This window comes from Apus apus, chromosome 2 (assembly GCF_020740795.1).
Source record: "Apus apus isolate bApuApu2 chromosome 2, bApuApu2.pri.cur, whole genome shotgun sequence".
In the NCBI taxonomy this organism is placed as follows: domain Eukaryota; kingdom Metazoa; phylum Chordata; class Aves; order Apodiformes; family Apodidae; genus Apus; species Apus apus.
The window spans coordinates 132,602,634-132,617,590 of record NC_067283.1 but is presented as its reverse complement, the minus strand read 5'-3'; the positions used below and the strand labels follow the sequence as shown (position 1 = coordinate 132,617,590).

The 14,957-nt window shown below is 43.3% G+C and overlaps 1 protein-coding gene across 1 annotated transcript; it reads left to right on the top strand.

Moving 5' to 3' along the window:
* Positions 1–3,205: 3,205 nt before the first annotated feature.
* On the top strand, positions 3,206–12,310 carry GEM (GTP binding protein overexpressed in skeletal muscle). Its single transcript, XM_051610583.1, has 5 exons — positions 3,206–3,312; positions 5,038–5,380; positions 8,612–8,688; positions 9,160–9,364; positions 11,080–12,310. Exons 2-5 carry the CDS (start codon positions 5,047–5,049, stop codon positions 11,355–11,357), a joined length of 894 nt encoding a protein of 297 aa, XP_051466543.1. The 5' UTR covers positions 3,206–3,312; positions 5,038–5,046; the 3' UTR covers positions 11,358–12,310.
* The last annotated feature ends 2,647 nt before the right edge of the window (positions 12,311–14,957 follow it).

The window sequence follows — 14,957 nt, the reverse complement described above, 5'->3', positions numbered from 1 at the left end:
CTCCAGACATTGTTTCTATTAAAACAAATGCAAGTTTTATTATTCCTTAATTTCTGTTTTTCTCTGCCTTAAGTGCAACTCCAAGTTGATTTAGGTCCTCTCTACCCGTGAAGCTTATGCCAGAGGGTGATTTGAGGAACTACTTTTGCCTTCATGTACATAAATACAACATGGCTAATTAACTGTCAGCTAAAAAGCACTGCTGTTTTATATCAAATGGAAAACTTTGGCCTAATTGCTGTAGGCATCACCTGGTCTAATTGTAACTGGCTGGAGAAGGACTGCAGAGCTTTAACTCTGTGATGTTTACTTCAACCTGGCTTCAGGGAGCATTCCGTTAAGACATGATTATTGAAGCAGAGAATGGATAAGATGGTTGTAAAGTAATCACTCTAAGTTTTAATACTGCACCAGGCAGTAACACCCAAGCACTCGTATGCATTACGACAGCACCTGGCCTGTGGTTTGTCTCTTCTTGTGCCCATGTGTCAGGCAGTCTAAGTTGCAAAAGTGTTGCCTGGTGAAGAGTGCAAGAGATTGAGCAGTCCAGGACTGCTCAGCCTCCGTTAGTCTCAGTTGGTCCATGGGATTGCATTTGGAAATACAAGGCTATGGTCAGCCCTACTGAGAAGGGCTCAGTTCATATGTCGTTGTCACATCTATCACCTGCTGTTTTCCCTTGTAAATAAACACCAGGAGGCTAAAAATCATGCATCTCTGACCTACTTTAAAAAAAGTAAGGAAAAGTTTTCCTCTCAGATATAGTCATTGAAATTTATGAGTGCTGATGGTGTTCCCTAAGGAGCAGCAGCTCTTCATGTGGAAGCAGACAGTAATGTAGAAGTGGATCTGGAGAGTTAATTGTCCAGTTGGAAAATCAGAATAGGCTCAGAAGAGGCAGTACAAAGGAAAACACACATGCAACACTTACCCAAGTGCAAGTGCTTCATGCCACAGTTGGGACAACTCTTACAGATGATTTTATAGAGAGATATGTTGAGCCATCACTCAAGTGATGTGTTTTCTTTGTCTGCCTTGAATCTATGAGGAGGATTTGGAAGATGATGTCTAGCAATTCCTGATCTAACCCTAACCATAACTAAACACAAAGAGTATTCTGACTTTGTTTTATTTCTGCTGTCTGCACTTTCTACTACTGTAAGTTATACATTTGGGTAAGATGTTAGAGCCTACAGATCTGCTGAGATCAATTTGGCCATAAACCTCTCCCATCCTGCAGTGAACAGATTTGCTTTTTCACTCGTGGTGATAATTACAGACACCTTAGAGCTAAGTGAACCTGAAGTGCAGAGCACAGTACTCCAGCCACCTACTCACCTTCATGATTTCCAGTGTGTTTCAGGAAAAAGAGCAATGTCAGTTGAGTACACTGACAGCACGTCTTCCTGCAAACCATGGCATAAACCTTTCCCAACAGAGATGCAATGTTGTTGCATTTTGTGTGGTGAGTATTAACAGCTGCTCTGTACATCCTACGCAGAGGATGTGGCCCTTTGTGCTCTTTGGAATTATCACACAGCACCAAAGACTCACAGCCCATTGTGTAGAGGACAGGTGAGGTGAAGATGCAGGACTTAGGGCTAGTTCATCTGCTGCCAAGCAAAGAAATACAGGTGATGAAAAATCAGGACATATTTTTGTCCAGGTCTGCCCTCAGTATATCTGAAAAATTTCCATGTAGATCGATGAGTAGATATTACTTTGGGAAATGCTCTTGGATCATTAAACACAAGAACCAGGGCCCTGAAAATCCTCATGAAAGACACAATAAAGCTGAAGATGAAGCAAAGCAAGCAGATTTCAGTTGAATAATTTCATAAAGTTCTGCTTTTTCAGGGGAAAACCAATCCATTTTACATTGGAGGGATGTGAAATAAATACTAGGCTGCAATCATAGCAATAGATATTATTTTCTGCATATCCCTGCTCCCTGCAATTAAAGTACATTGTCAGTTACAGGTTTGGTTGTCTGTAACTAAGAAGAAAAAGCTTGTGGAAAACTATTCTTGCCTGGCCTGCTCAGCAGCAAAGTTGTTCAGGCTTCAGACATGCGGGATAAGAATTAGTCACCTGGTGGTTTCATGGGCTGACAGGGTAACTAGGAGATTGTAAATATAAAGGAAAGCTGTAGGAGCTTGGTTTTGAGCTCATCATCGTTAGTCCAGAGTCAGGATACTTGAGAGCTGACTATAGATTTTCCATATGCTTTTCTATATGTTGTGGTATCCTTGCTGAATAGTTCTGTGAAAAAATATTACTCTTCATTTTTTAATCAATAAATATTTTACATATGTTGTTAGAAGTGTCAGGTGGCAGCACACAGTACAAATTTGGATTTCTTTGCCTCTGTCCAAAGTTCTTCTGCCAATGAGCTACAAGATGATAAAAATTTTAAGGAGCAGGCCCTGGGTTTGTGGCATGTACACTATAAATTCATCTTTCCTAATGAGGTCCAGACAGAATCAGCACTGTGCAACTTAACCTTTGTGCAGATTTTTTGTGTTCTGATGCATCTTTGCAACTACCCAGTTTGAGTAACCCTGAATTTGTAGTTGGATGCTTTTTCAAGCCCCTGTTAGTAAATGGTTGCAGCAGAAGCAAGAGCTGATTATGCTGTTCAGGGAACGGGTGCAGTCACTTGAAGGCTGACAGAGAAATATAGGATTGTATATACTGGATTTTAATTTTTAAAACCAGAATAATATTCCTGTTTTTTAGGATAATTTCAAAATAATACTTAGGCATTTATTTCAAAGAATGTTTTGCCCAGCAGGGGGTTAAGCTCACTTTGCAGACAGACAATATAATACCTTTACAGTATTTTATGCATTAATGAAACTTACGTTATTTTTTAAACATCATTAATTTTTATAACACTTGAATAAAAAACTGAGTGAGGTGAAATGGCATGGATTGTTTTGGGTTTTTTTCCACTTTCCTGTTTTTGTCATGCAAGAACCAAACGTGTTTATTTTACTGGCAATATGAAGACAATCATATGATTTTGAGTAAGTCTTTTGAGATTGTTTGCAAGTTTTTGCTCTTCTGCATGTCTGCTTCCTCCCAGCTGGGGGCTGGCTGTTGTATGGAAAGGCCAGCCACGTCACGGAAAAGCCCTGTCTCTGATCAGATGGGCTTAATATAAACCAGGTTTGCTGAGAAAGAATTAAAGAGGCAGCCCCAAAGCAGGAAAGGATTTACTTTGGCTGAGCAGCTCAGTTCACCACAGCACATCAGGAGAGAAGGGCAACACCAGCAAAGGACCCGACTGCCCCGAGGAGCCTGGCAGAAGTAAGGCAGCGTCGGGTCGGATACAGGCTTTTCCTGTTGGTGTTAGAGACCCAGGCAGCCAAATGCAGTCTGGGGTATCCAAGTCAGTTTGAACTTGGAATGTAATGTGTGATAAGGACTCCTTTTGGCTTTGTTTAATGAGGGATGATAATTTGTTAGAGATGAAATCGTAAAATGTTCATGTTTCTGACTGTTCAGTGAGTGACTGTCTGTTGCTGGCTGTGAGTTAGACTCTGTTGTTAGACTGCATCTGAGCTGGCTTTTCTCATCTGCTCTTTTCAGTGGAGAAACTGCAAGGAAAAAAGGCATTTTAAAGTTCAACTGCAGTAAATATTTAATTTTGTCTGTGAAGCAGCCTTTGCTTGGTGCCTGATTTCTAGCTGAGATACATTTCTTGCTGGCAAAGTTACTGTGACTGGGACTATGCAAACGATCTCATTTTGCCACTAAGTACTGTGCATCACTGAGAATATATTTGGTATACAGTAGTAAGTTCAGATAGTGTGTGCTTTTTCTGTATATTTGTTCTATGTCCTGTGCTGCACTTATTCAAATAAGTTTGCAGGCAGTTTTGTGAGAAGAGGGACAGGGATTTGTATGTGTCGATCTGTTGCGTTGCTGTATTTCTTTCTATTCACCACCTATTACTCAGCTTTGAAAGTCCTCGGGTGCATTTTATGCACTGTTACACCATTTATTAATATGGACAAGAGAGCTGAGAAACATCAGATATATGGCAAAAGCAAAATATCTAAATAAGCATTACTTTGGGAGCTGGAATGCATCAAAGTAACTTTCCTAAAAATGGTAGCTGTTGGCCCGTGAGGATGACATCACTGTCTTCTGCCTCCAAGCAAGGCAAAATAGAGTTTGCTGAGTAAAATGTAGTTAAGAGCCATGCTTAGATAAGAAGAGTGAACCTACCTAGCTGACTGTGCAGTAAATGAAGTTGTTAATTTGCTATCTGTAAATATATGAGCTTTTTCTCCCAGTGCTGCATTCTGTATTGGCTAGAATTTGTAACTCCTCAGATGAGCTGTTGGACTTTGCTGTGTCCTCCCTGCTTACCAGCCAAAAAGCCACTGTATGAAGATGAGACCCAAATCCTCCCCATTACAGAAAGACTTGCTTGCATGGCTCTTTCCTCATATCAGGGTTGTCTAAGGATGCAGCGGGTGATGCCTTGTTGATTTTCCAAGACTTTCAGCTCTGAGCTGAGACTTCATGAAAGACTCTGCACACCCAGCTGCACTGGGAGTTGGAGGCAACTGAGACCAGGCCCCTGTTTGCTCTGTTAAGTACAAAGGATGGGGACCTGTAGGTGCTGCCTGTACTGCAGGCTGCCTCACAGCAGGGATGCAGCTCCCATGTAGGACAGCCCTGCAGAACGCTGCCCCTTCCTTCCCCTCCTGGGACACAGCAATGCCTCACTCTCCAGGGCTGCACCTAGCACAGCCTTGACCTTGTAAAGGCTAAATAAAGATAGGATCAGGATGTGAGGGTGGAATCCCTAGGAAAAAGCCTCTTCCTCACTAACTTTTTTAACTTACTGTTTCTTTGTGTACCAGTAAATACAAAAGAGTGCAGGAAGTCTTGTTTTTCTTTTGTTGTATACTGGAGCCCTACAGAGGAGCAGCACGTGCTGCCTTGAAGTTAATAAGAGGGTTTCTGCGCATTTCTAAATGTTTTGTGGGTAACTCTTGTGATTTCCCTATTTCTCCCCAGGGGTAAAAAATGACCCTCAACAATGTTACCATGCGTCGCACCCACAACAGCAGCCTGCAGCAGCAGCAGCAGCGCTGGAGCATCCCTGCTGATGGGAAGAACCTGCTGGTTCAGAAAGACTCCAACGAGTACAACCCGCAGAAGCGATACACCATCAGTCCTGATGAATACTGCAGAAGGAGCTGGTCCTCGGAGTCGTCTGACTCTGTCATCTCCTCTGAGTCTGGCAGCAATTGCTACCGGGTGGTGCTGATCGGGGAGCAGAGTGTAGGCAAGTCCTCACTGGCCAACATCTTTGCGGGGGTGCATGACAGCATCGACAGCGACTGTGAGGTGCTGGGAGGTAGGTGTTGGTGTTTGCCCTGGTGTCTTTGAGTTTGCTTGCCATCAGTCCTGCCAGTAGTAACTGGCACAGAAAAGCAGAGAGGCCGTTTAATCAAAAATGAAAGTAACAAACATTTGGATCTGATCTCCAAAACTGATTCAACACATGCATCTCCCTTAAGAAAACAAGCAAAATAAGATGAGTAAGATACTCACCAACAAGGACTGAAAGTCTCTGAAAGAGAAAAGTTCAGATTCTGGTGCTATTTCATTTCAAAATGCCTGTTGGAAGCTGCCTCATTCCTGCCTGTGATGATGCTACACAGGAGGCTGGTTCAGCTTTCATGCTGGTCATCATTTGTGTCACCACTGGCTCCATGGGGCTGACTCCAGCTTTCTGGGGAGGGAAAACAACTGAAAGCTCTCGTATTTCTAAGTATTTAATTATTGTAGACCACTATATAAAGAAACAGATACTCCTGAGCCCTTCAGTCTCCTCCAAAATATTGCCATTGGAAGTAATCTCAGTCATTCTGTATAAACACATTACCTCAGCACAGGCTGTATGGAGTTTGACTAAAATATATCTCCTCCTCATTTCATGCTACTTGCACAGCATGGATTCCTCTAGGGGAAAACCAGACAAAGGTCCTTCTGCAGTGTAGGAAAATTCCTATTGCCAAACAGGGGGAAAAGGCACAAGCTGTAGGGCTTTCTGTGGTGCTTCAGCCTTTGCTGTCCTCTTCAGCTTTCTTTAGGATTGCAAAGCAGTCTTTAAGCCCAAAGATCAGGTAATATAGAAGGTGAAGCTGTGATACCAAGCCCTGAGTTATACTGCATGTGAGATGCTGATAGGTTGTGCTGCAACAGAAATTCCCTGTGGCTCCCAGGAGGCAGACACTATCACGTTCAGAGGACATGCAGGTGGCTGGCAGGTTTTGCTCATCAGCATGTAGGACTCTCATCTCTAATCCCTTCCCACTCCTGTCTGTGCTTCCTCGGTGTGATGGTGCCAGTGCTAGGACAGATAGTTTTTGGGCTTCTCTTCCTGTCCTCAGTGAAACACAGGCAGGACAGCTTTCACCCAGGATTTAATGAAGCCCAGTATCAGGAAGGTTAGACCTACATTTTCCTAGCTTGCTGTCACAGGTTGGGGGCCTGTGCCCTTGGGGGATTTGAAATTGCCCACAGTGCAGTCACTCTGAATCAGTTATTCAGATGTGCCTTGTGCTTCTGCCACTGACTTTACCTGTAATCACACCAGCTCCTCAGCTTCAAGTACCTCTGATAAAAAATTTGCTAGTGCTACACCACTCAACTAGAGTAGGACCCTTGGCAAGCAGTCAGAAAATGCAGCTGATTTGCTTCACACACCTCTGTCAGACAGTTTTCTTCTCCTCCACATGAAGTTGTAAGGTTTTCTCTTTCATTCATACTCCCAGCAATATTGCTTGGCCTGTAGCAGTGACAGATTTTCAAGGACATGTCTGCTGAGGGACTGGAAACTTCTCTCCTTTTACATCTCTCCTTTTTCAGTGTCAGCTTCAAAATAAGCATGAGATGAACTAACTGCTCACTTTCAGTGCATTGTATATCCTATGGAAGTCCCTTGGGATTGACCAAGGTGCAAATCACTGCTGAAAATGACTGTTTGGGCATAATGCTTTCAAGGAGTGTGATTATGTATTTGTAGCCTCTCCATGTGTGGAGAATGGAGAAGCAGCCCTCTGGATGTTGTCTTCTGCTGTACGTATGCTCACAGAATCACAGATAGGTTTGGGTTCGAAGGGACCTTAGAGATCATCTAGTTCCACCCCTTCTGCCATGGGCAGGGACACCTCCCAGTAGACCAGGTTGCTCCAAACCCCATCCAACCTGGCCTTGAATACTTCCAGGATGCTGCAGCAGTTCAATCAATTGAAGAAACTATCCTCCAAACTTTAACTTGCAAGCTGGAAATTTTATTACAGGAGAGGAGGGTTTCAGGGTATCCAGCTCACAGAGGGAATACAGCTGCTTTTATGGATTGGCTTGGCTACTGACTATAAGATTAATTCAGCTCATGAACACAACTGTCACGCTATTGTGCCTGCAAAGAAAAATGCTCCTCTTGATTAGCTTTGCCTTTTTCATGTCTCTGTTTTAAGCTGCTTCAAGCCTGTCTTCTTTTTTATTTTATTTTAAATGTATAATATTTTAATCTTATTCTTTTACATGGGTGTACATTGCTAGCTTTGAGGAAAAGCTCTGATTACAATTTAGGGGAAAGTTCACTCCATTAATGCTCAACATAAATTTTATGAGGCAAGGGTTAAGACACAATCCTGTCTAGAAGCATGGTTTGAATAGACCTTTGAAACACTGCAGCAAGAAGGGTGGTTTTCTATGGATACCAAAGCCTAGCATTTTTCACTGATGAGCAGCACAAGACTAGAGATGGGTCCAAACCCTGAATTGCTCATCTGAATGTCCCCAGGTTTGGGGGAAATAAGGAAGACTTGTATTTGAAGCAGAAGCTAAACTGAGATTTCACAGCAAGGGCTGATCGAAGTTATGAGTGGGAACAGCCCCCCCAGATCTAAGCAGAACTTTGTGACATGGTGTTTATAATCTAGGTATGAATTTTTGTGGCCTCAGTAGAAAATAACTGAATTTCTGTGGTTTGCTGATTCCTTAGCTTTTTGACATCAAAGGTTATGTGGGAAACTGAGAAATGGGAGAGAACTAGGACACAGCAGAAGAATCAGCATCTCTAAAACTCAACAGCTCTTGTCTCACTAAACCCTGTCCTCATTGCTTGGTAGGCTGTTGGCTGCATTGCTCTCAGCAGCAGTGACTGTTCACCCGTAAACCGTCCCTACTAAAGCGAAAGCAAATATTTTCCATTACTCAGCCTTGCTGGACTCTGCTGCTCCCATGGGGCAAATGTTCAGTCTTTGGTTATTTCTTCCACTGGTTCTATTTTCTCTCTCCCACATAAGATAAAGAGAGTATCAGCCAAAATAATGAACATTTCCTTTCCTGGTTTTTCAGCCTCCTTCATATATCATGGAAAATAAGACAACCAGTAATGAACAGAGGGCAGGTTCAGTGCTGATAGAAACGGGGAAAGAACTGAATGTGAGCCAGCATAAAATTTGGCTCAATAACTTGAACTGTGAACGAATTATACATACACAACTCCTTGTTTTTTGTCATGTACATGATGCCACAAAATAACATATTACTAACCTTCTGATTTTCTTTCCAGAAGACACATATGAAAGAACCCTGATGGTGGATGGGGAAAGTGCAACCATTATACTGATCGACACGTGGGATAATAAGGTACTTTAATATGTTCTAGTCAGATGCCAAAATAAAAGTGCATATGAATGACTGCTAATATCAAAAGTAGGTATCTTTTGGGAAAGAAAGTAGGTGTTTTCCACCATACTTCAGCTTTGGGGAAAATACAGGATTAACTCCACACTCACACCAAGCCAAGCTTGCCTAACAGCTCTGCCTTGTGAGCCTGAGAAGCACAAACCTTTATTTTTTTAATGATAAAACAAAACATTCAAGCCATTTTCCAGACCATGTTCATTCCAGTCTAAAGCCAGCACAATTAATTGTCTGGGGCAAGATTTACCCTCCTTTGTGATGAAGTATTCATGCCATCACCACATTGGAATTACTTTCAGTGTAACTGTGATTCAAACCATACCCATTACAGTTAGAGCAGGAATGTATTTGGATTCTCTAATGTTATACTTCCTAAGTTTACTCTGCTCTGGTCTGACTGCTTCCCTTGAACAGCGTGAAGGAGAATGGATTCGAGACCACTGCATGCAAGTGGGAGATGCATACTTGATTGTCTACTCCATCACAGACAGAGCGAGCTTTGAGAAGGCCTCTGAACTCAGAATACAGCTCCGCAGGGCACGCCAGAAAGAAGACATCCCCATTATTCTGGTTGGCAACAAGAGTGACCTTGTCAGGTGCCGTGAAGTCTCAGTGGCAGGTAAGGAAAATGATGAGGGTAAAACCGATGTAAATGCTAAGAGTCATCTAGTAGCTTTTGAACAAAATACAGAGCTCTGGGTGAGGAAGTACACTGTGATCAGGCCTGGGCCATAAAAGAGCAATAAAGCAGCAGAGGACTGGAACAGAGGGCAGAGGACTGGGAGGGGTCTGCAAGGTCCTTAAGTCTCCCTTGGTAATGCTGTTACATGTCAAATAATACCTTTCCTAAAATTATTAAAAACCACCATAAAAGCAGCTTGAATTTCTTCCCCTCCAGCCCCTGGTGTGAGACCACTGCAGTATGTGATATCTCTGGTAACTGGAAACCCCTTGGGCTTCCAATATGTGTTTATGCATAATGTGTTTAGCCCCTTTTATTCTGTTGCCAAAGATTTTCTCTTCATTTAACCAGTTATCTGTCTTATCTGGTGAATTAAAATTCCCTCTTATCCTTTGTTTTGCTACTATGGGTAGGAACTGGTCACATTTCAGGAGAGGCCTTCTTGCTGCCTTGCTTTGGGATACTGAAACAGCCCGTACTTCTGCACCCAGAAGAATGCCACTGTGCCACTCTCCCAAAGTTGAGGGATGCTCAAGCCCATAAATAGGAATAGAGAGACTGCTGGGAAAGCTGCTGCAGGCTCCCAAGGTCTGCAGTCAGAAATATGTCTTCTCAGAGGGTCTTTCCTGAGTCTTAGGTGACATAATATAACACACAGCAATACATTAGATGATCTCATCTTGGTTCATCAGAAACAGAGGTTCTTCTGCTGGGCATTTTCTTCTCTCTGCTATAATTTAGCTCTTCTATTCTCCAGTCAAACTGTGGGTTTTTTTGTTGGTTTTTTTTGTGTGTTTTTTTTTCTTTTTGTTTCTCACTGGGAATGTTCATGGTTTCTCTGGCCTCTGTCACAGTTTCCCCAAGTGAAGAGTCTGAACTGAGGTAGCTCATGGGGAGCCCAGGGATGCCTATTTGCCTTCTCATTCCTCTCTGTCCCACTTGAAAAATCTTTTGAAAGATGGCAGGTGCATTCATGCCATTTTAGTCATCCTGGTGCTGAGTTCATGGCAAGACAGAAGAAAGAATAAATTGGCTTGTGTGTGAAAGACAGTTGTCAAGTTTAGCTTAGTTTCATGTAATAAGGATCAGAACTATGATTTCAGATGCACCTCTAAAGCTGCAGGCATAGTTCTGCCTTTATTTAAGGGTTTTGTACACGTGTCCATTCACACCAAAGTTGCTGCTGTCCCAAGACCCTGGTTTATACCCATGACCCATGGAGGAGTCTGGGCTTTGCCTCCCATGGTGACAGGAGCTGTGCTGGGTGTGCATGGTGGGTGCTGTCATCACCCTTTAATGCGAGCCGAGGGAGTCTGCACGTAAGATGACCGGGTGGATTTGAGTCATTGCTGACCTCTCAGCCACCGGTGTCTCGACACAGGTCGGTCATCCCCGGCTCCCTTGACAGCTGACGGAGGGGATGGGGCTTTTCCGGGAGGGGATTCACCCCCCCTCTCTGGGAAGGGATTGTGACACAGAGCAGATGAATCATGGGCTAGCAGGCGGCATCGGGTGATTAAAGACTTATCCGTGCCTATTTTAGGCTTGAGGAATTCCCCCGGTGGCACTGGCTCCCCACACGCGGCCTCCTGCAGCCGCTTTGCCCCCCCACTCGTGGCAGTGCATGACATACCCACCTTGCCGTTTTGCAGAGGGGAGAGCCTGCGCCGTCGTGTTCGACTGCAAGTTCATCGAGACCTCGGCAGCCGTGCAGCACAACGTGAAAGAGCTGTTTGAAGGCATCGTGCGGCAAGTCCGGCTCCGGAGGGACAGCAAGGAAAAGAACGAGAAGCGGCTGGCCTACCAGAAACGGAGAGAGAGCATCCCCAAGAAAGCCAGGCGGTTCTGGGGGAAAATAGTTGCCAAGAACAACAAGAACATGGCCTTCAAACTCAAGTCCAAGTCTTGCCATGACCTATCGGTACTTTAAGAATGCTGGACTCTGCCAGAGCTCGTGGCATTTCGTGGACATTATCTAACTATGTTGTGGGACAATCAATCAATCTATATTAGATTGGGCTATCAAAGTGACTTAGGTTCACAGCTGTGATTGTGATGATACGTGCTGGCATATGAACAGCACAGTGCATGGAAATATCTCTCTTCCTTAATTTTTGACAATAGTTTTAAAAGTATAGACCAGAATGACCCAAAGTTATGCTGGGAAGTGTTCTGGAATATACCCCTTCTTTCTCCTCTTCCCTTCCCGTAATAGTGTAAGAACCTTGAAAGATCCTGACTTGACAAGTGAATACTACATCCCTTACTCTTTCTCCTTGTTATTATTATTTCTGTTTTAAAATTGTGTAAAGAATTGAGGAACTGACTGGGAATTGTCCTTTGCCAGTTGGCTGGTCAGGCTTGAGCACCCACAGCTGAAAAACCTGCATTTTTGTAGAATAGCCACCAAGACACTTGTTTGGTAATTTTTATTTTATTTAAAGGATGGGTTGCAATGAGTTTACACATCTCTTATTTTGGAAATATTTAAAGGAAGAATCCTATAATCGAACAAATTTTCCTCTCATATTTTCATTTTATGGGACTGTTTAAAAATCATAGTAAAATTAAAATTACCATTCAAGTTGTATCAAAGTGCATCAAGTGCAGGATGCCAAACCTTTATAACTCACTTGAGCTTTTTTAAGAAACCATATGGACTTGTTTTATCCAGCCTTGGACTTCTTCTATGCCAGAGCTATGCTGTATTTATTGTTGTGCAGAATAATAAGCATTTTAATGTTGAGGGGAAATATATTTATTACCAAGTTTCTTAAAAGAACAATGTTAATTTTATTACTGTTTTCTATCTAATATCTTTTTTCAGATATGCAAGTTTTTACTTATATGCCTTGTAATAAAATAAATAAAAATATGACTGCCTTTGAGCCTCAGTGGGAAATCCCTAAGAATGTTTTCAAGTTGAGACAATATTTGGAATGCTGGGCAAGATTGCTACATGACAAGTACAGCAAGGATTCCTTACATCTCTGAACACAGGCTACTTAGCAACTTGAGATCACAAAGCAAGAATCATCCACAGCTCCAGAGCTATGAGGGCACCATACCCCTCATGTGCAAGTGGGGTTGCAGTGAAAGAGTTAAAAATAATTTGTTCCTAAAAGAGGTATTTGGCCCTAAGTCTGAAAACACTTTAGTAAATGAGTACCATTATCCCAGTTTTAGAGACCAGGGATTATTTTTAAGAATAGGGATAGAAAGCAGGTAGCTGATGTGGTGTGCCCTAATTCTCAATTACTTCTGGGCACAACTGTATTGTGTTCCTCCCGACCTTTGCTGGTTTCTATGGGCGCACAGCAGAGTTTGAGGTAGAGGCACAGTCATTACGTGTTGCCTGCAGATGGCTCAGAAAAGTCAGAACTCCAGCCTTGTGTCTCATCTTCCTTGATTCTGAAGACAACAAAATGAGACACTAATAAAGTGAGAATTGGGTTTCCCACCTCAGGCTGCACATGCTCTGGAAAGGAGTGAGTTTGCTGAATGTTTGCGCAAAACTGCCTCTGCTGAGGGTATGACTTTTAGCAGTTCTTTAGGGGTAAAATATCATCTTGCAGGATGATTCTGCACTTCTGCAGTCTTCAGATCTCCCCAGAAAGGAATTCCTCATCTAGAATAAACTGTTGGCAAGAACATAAACCAACATTTTGAACAGAGCACAGACAAGATCTCCATTGCTGGATTTTGAATGAACACTCTTGGCTTGTCAGAATGTAACTTACGGTCAACCCAGAGCAATCAAGAGCAAGAAAACTCACTCCAGTAACAGTTGTCAGAACTTTTAAACTTCTCAGAACCTTTTCCCCATTGAAGAACAGGAGCAAAATCACACAAATTACATGTTTAGGGTTATTTTTAAGAGCCATAAATATAGCTGAACAGAGTAGCACATTTCTTTAGTCTGTTCTGTATCTGTGAAGCTATGGACCAAACAAATCTACACCAAGAAGGTTTTGAAGAAATAGAAAATGTCCATGTTAATCACACAGCCTTTAGGGGTAAAAGCCATCCATGTTCACAGCATCACTGGATGCATAGATGGTATCCTAACAATTTGGAATTGCCTAATAAGATTTCATGCCCTCACTCATCTCCTTCTGCACCTTCCCAGGATAACAAGATTCTGTTCTAAAACATGATTTTTAAAAGAAAACCTCAATGTGATAGGCCCATTCCCGAGAGTTGCCACAAACTACCACAAAGAGACATGCAGTGGTCATGCACAGCATGCCACAACACCACTTTTTTTCTGTGGCCAGAGGGAAGAGTCACCACTGCAAGCCTGTCTTCTGGGGCTGCTCCTGGACCAGGGCTGGCCCCTCTCAATAGCACAGCACTGCCTTTGAACCCAAACCATTTAAAAAGCTGCCTCCACCTTGCATAGCATCATAGAACTATCCGGGTTGGAAAAGACCCTTGGGATCACCGAGTCCAACCATCATCCCTACTCTGCAAAGTTCTCCCCTAAACCATATCCACCAACACCACATTCAAACCACCCTTAAACACATCCAGGGATGGTGACTCAACCACCTCCCTGGGCAGCCTATTCTAGTGTCTGAATGTCCCAGTTAAGCTCCCACTGACTCTTTTGGTCTATCCTGCAGGCTCCTGGCTTGCCCTGAATTTTCAGAGACAGCATGGAGGAAGCTGTGGGGTGAAGAACCACCAGCAGAAGCATTCCCTCCATGGAGCTGTTTCTTCAGTTTGCTCAGACACCATTGGGTGTGTTATTGTCCAACCTCTGGATATGAAGTGAGAGGACTGGTGATGAAGATCCACACTCTGCATGTTTCTTGCTTTGGACCAGGTCTAGCCTGGCCCCATGGGCCAAATGCTGATCTGGGACTGCAACCACAGAATCACAGATTGTTAGGGGTTGGAAGGGAACTCTAGAGATCATCGAGTCCAACCCTCCTGCCAGAGCAGGACCACCTAGGATAGGTCACTCAGAAACACATCCAGACAGGTCTTAAAAGTTTCCAGAGAAGGAGACTCCACAGCCTCTCTGGGCAGCCTGTTCCAGTGCTCTGTCACCCTCACAGTAAAGTTTTTCCTCATGTTAAGGTGGAACTTCCTGTACTCGAGTTTGTGTCCATTGCCCCTTGTCCTATGACAGGGCATGACTGAACAGGGATTGGCCTTTCTTTCTTGACACCCACCCTTCAGATATTTTTAAACATTAATAAGATCCCCTCTCATTATTCACTTGTCTAGACTAAACAGTCCCAGTTCTCTCAGCCTTTCCTCATAAGACAGGTGTTTCAGTCCCTTAATCACCCATGTAGCCCTCCGCTGGACTCTCTCAAGTAAATCCTTGCCCCTCCTGAAATGAGGAGCCCATAATTTGATTAAATACTCTATGTCAGGTCTCACTAGGGCAGAATAGAGGGGGAGGCAAACCTTCCTTGACCAGCTGGATACACTCTTCATAATGTGTCCCAGGTTACCATTGGCCTTCTTGTCCACAAGGGCACTCACTATTCCTGTCCCATGGATACTTGTTGTCCAA

Coding starts and splice junctions, on each gene's coding strand:
- GEM (XM_051610583.1), top strand. CDS start 5,047: ATGACCCTCAACAATGTTACCATGCGTCGCACCCACAACAGCAGCCTG. Junction 5,381..8,611: donor CGACTGTGAGGTGCTGGGAG/GTAGGTGTTGGT, acceptor TTTTCTTTCCAG/AAGACACATATGAAAGAACC. Junction 8,689..9,159: donor TCGACACGTGGGATAATAAG/GTACTTTAATAT, acceptor TCCCTTGAACAG/CGTGAAGGAGAATGGATTCG.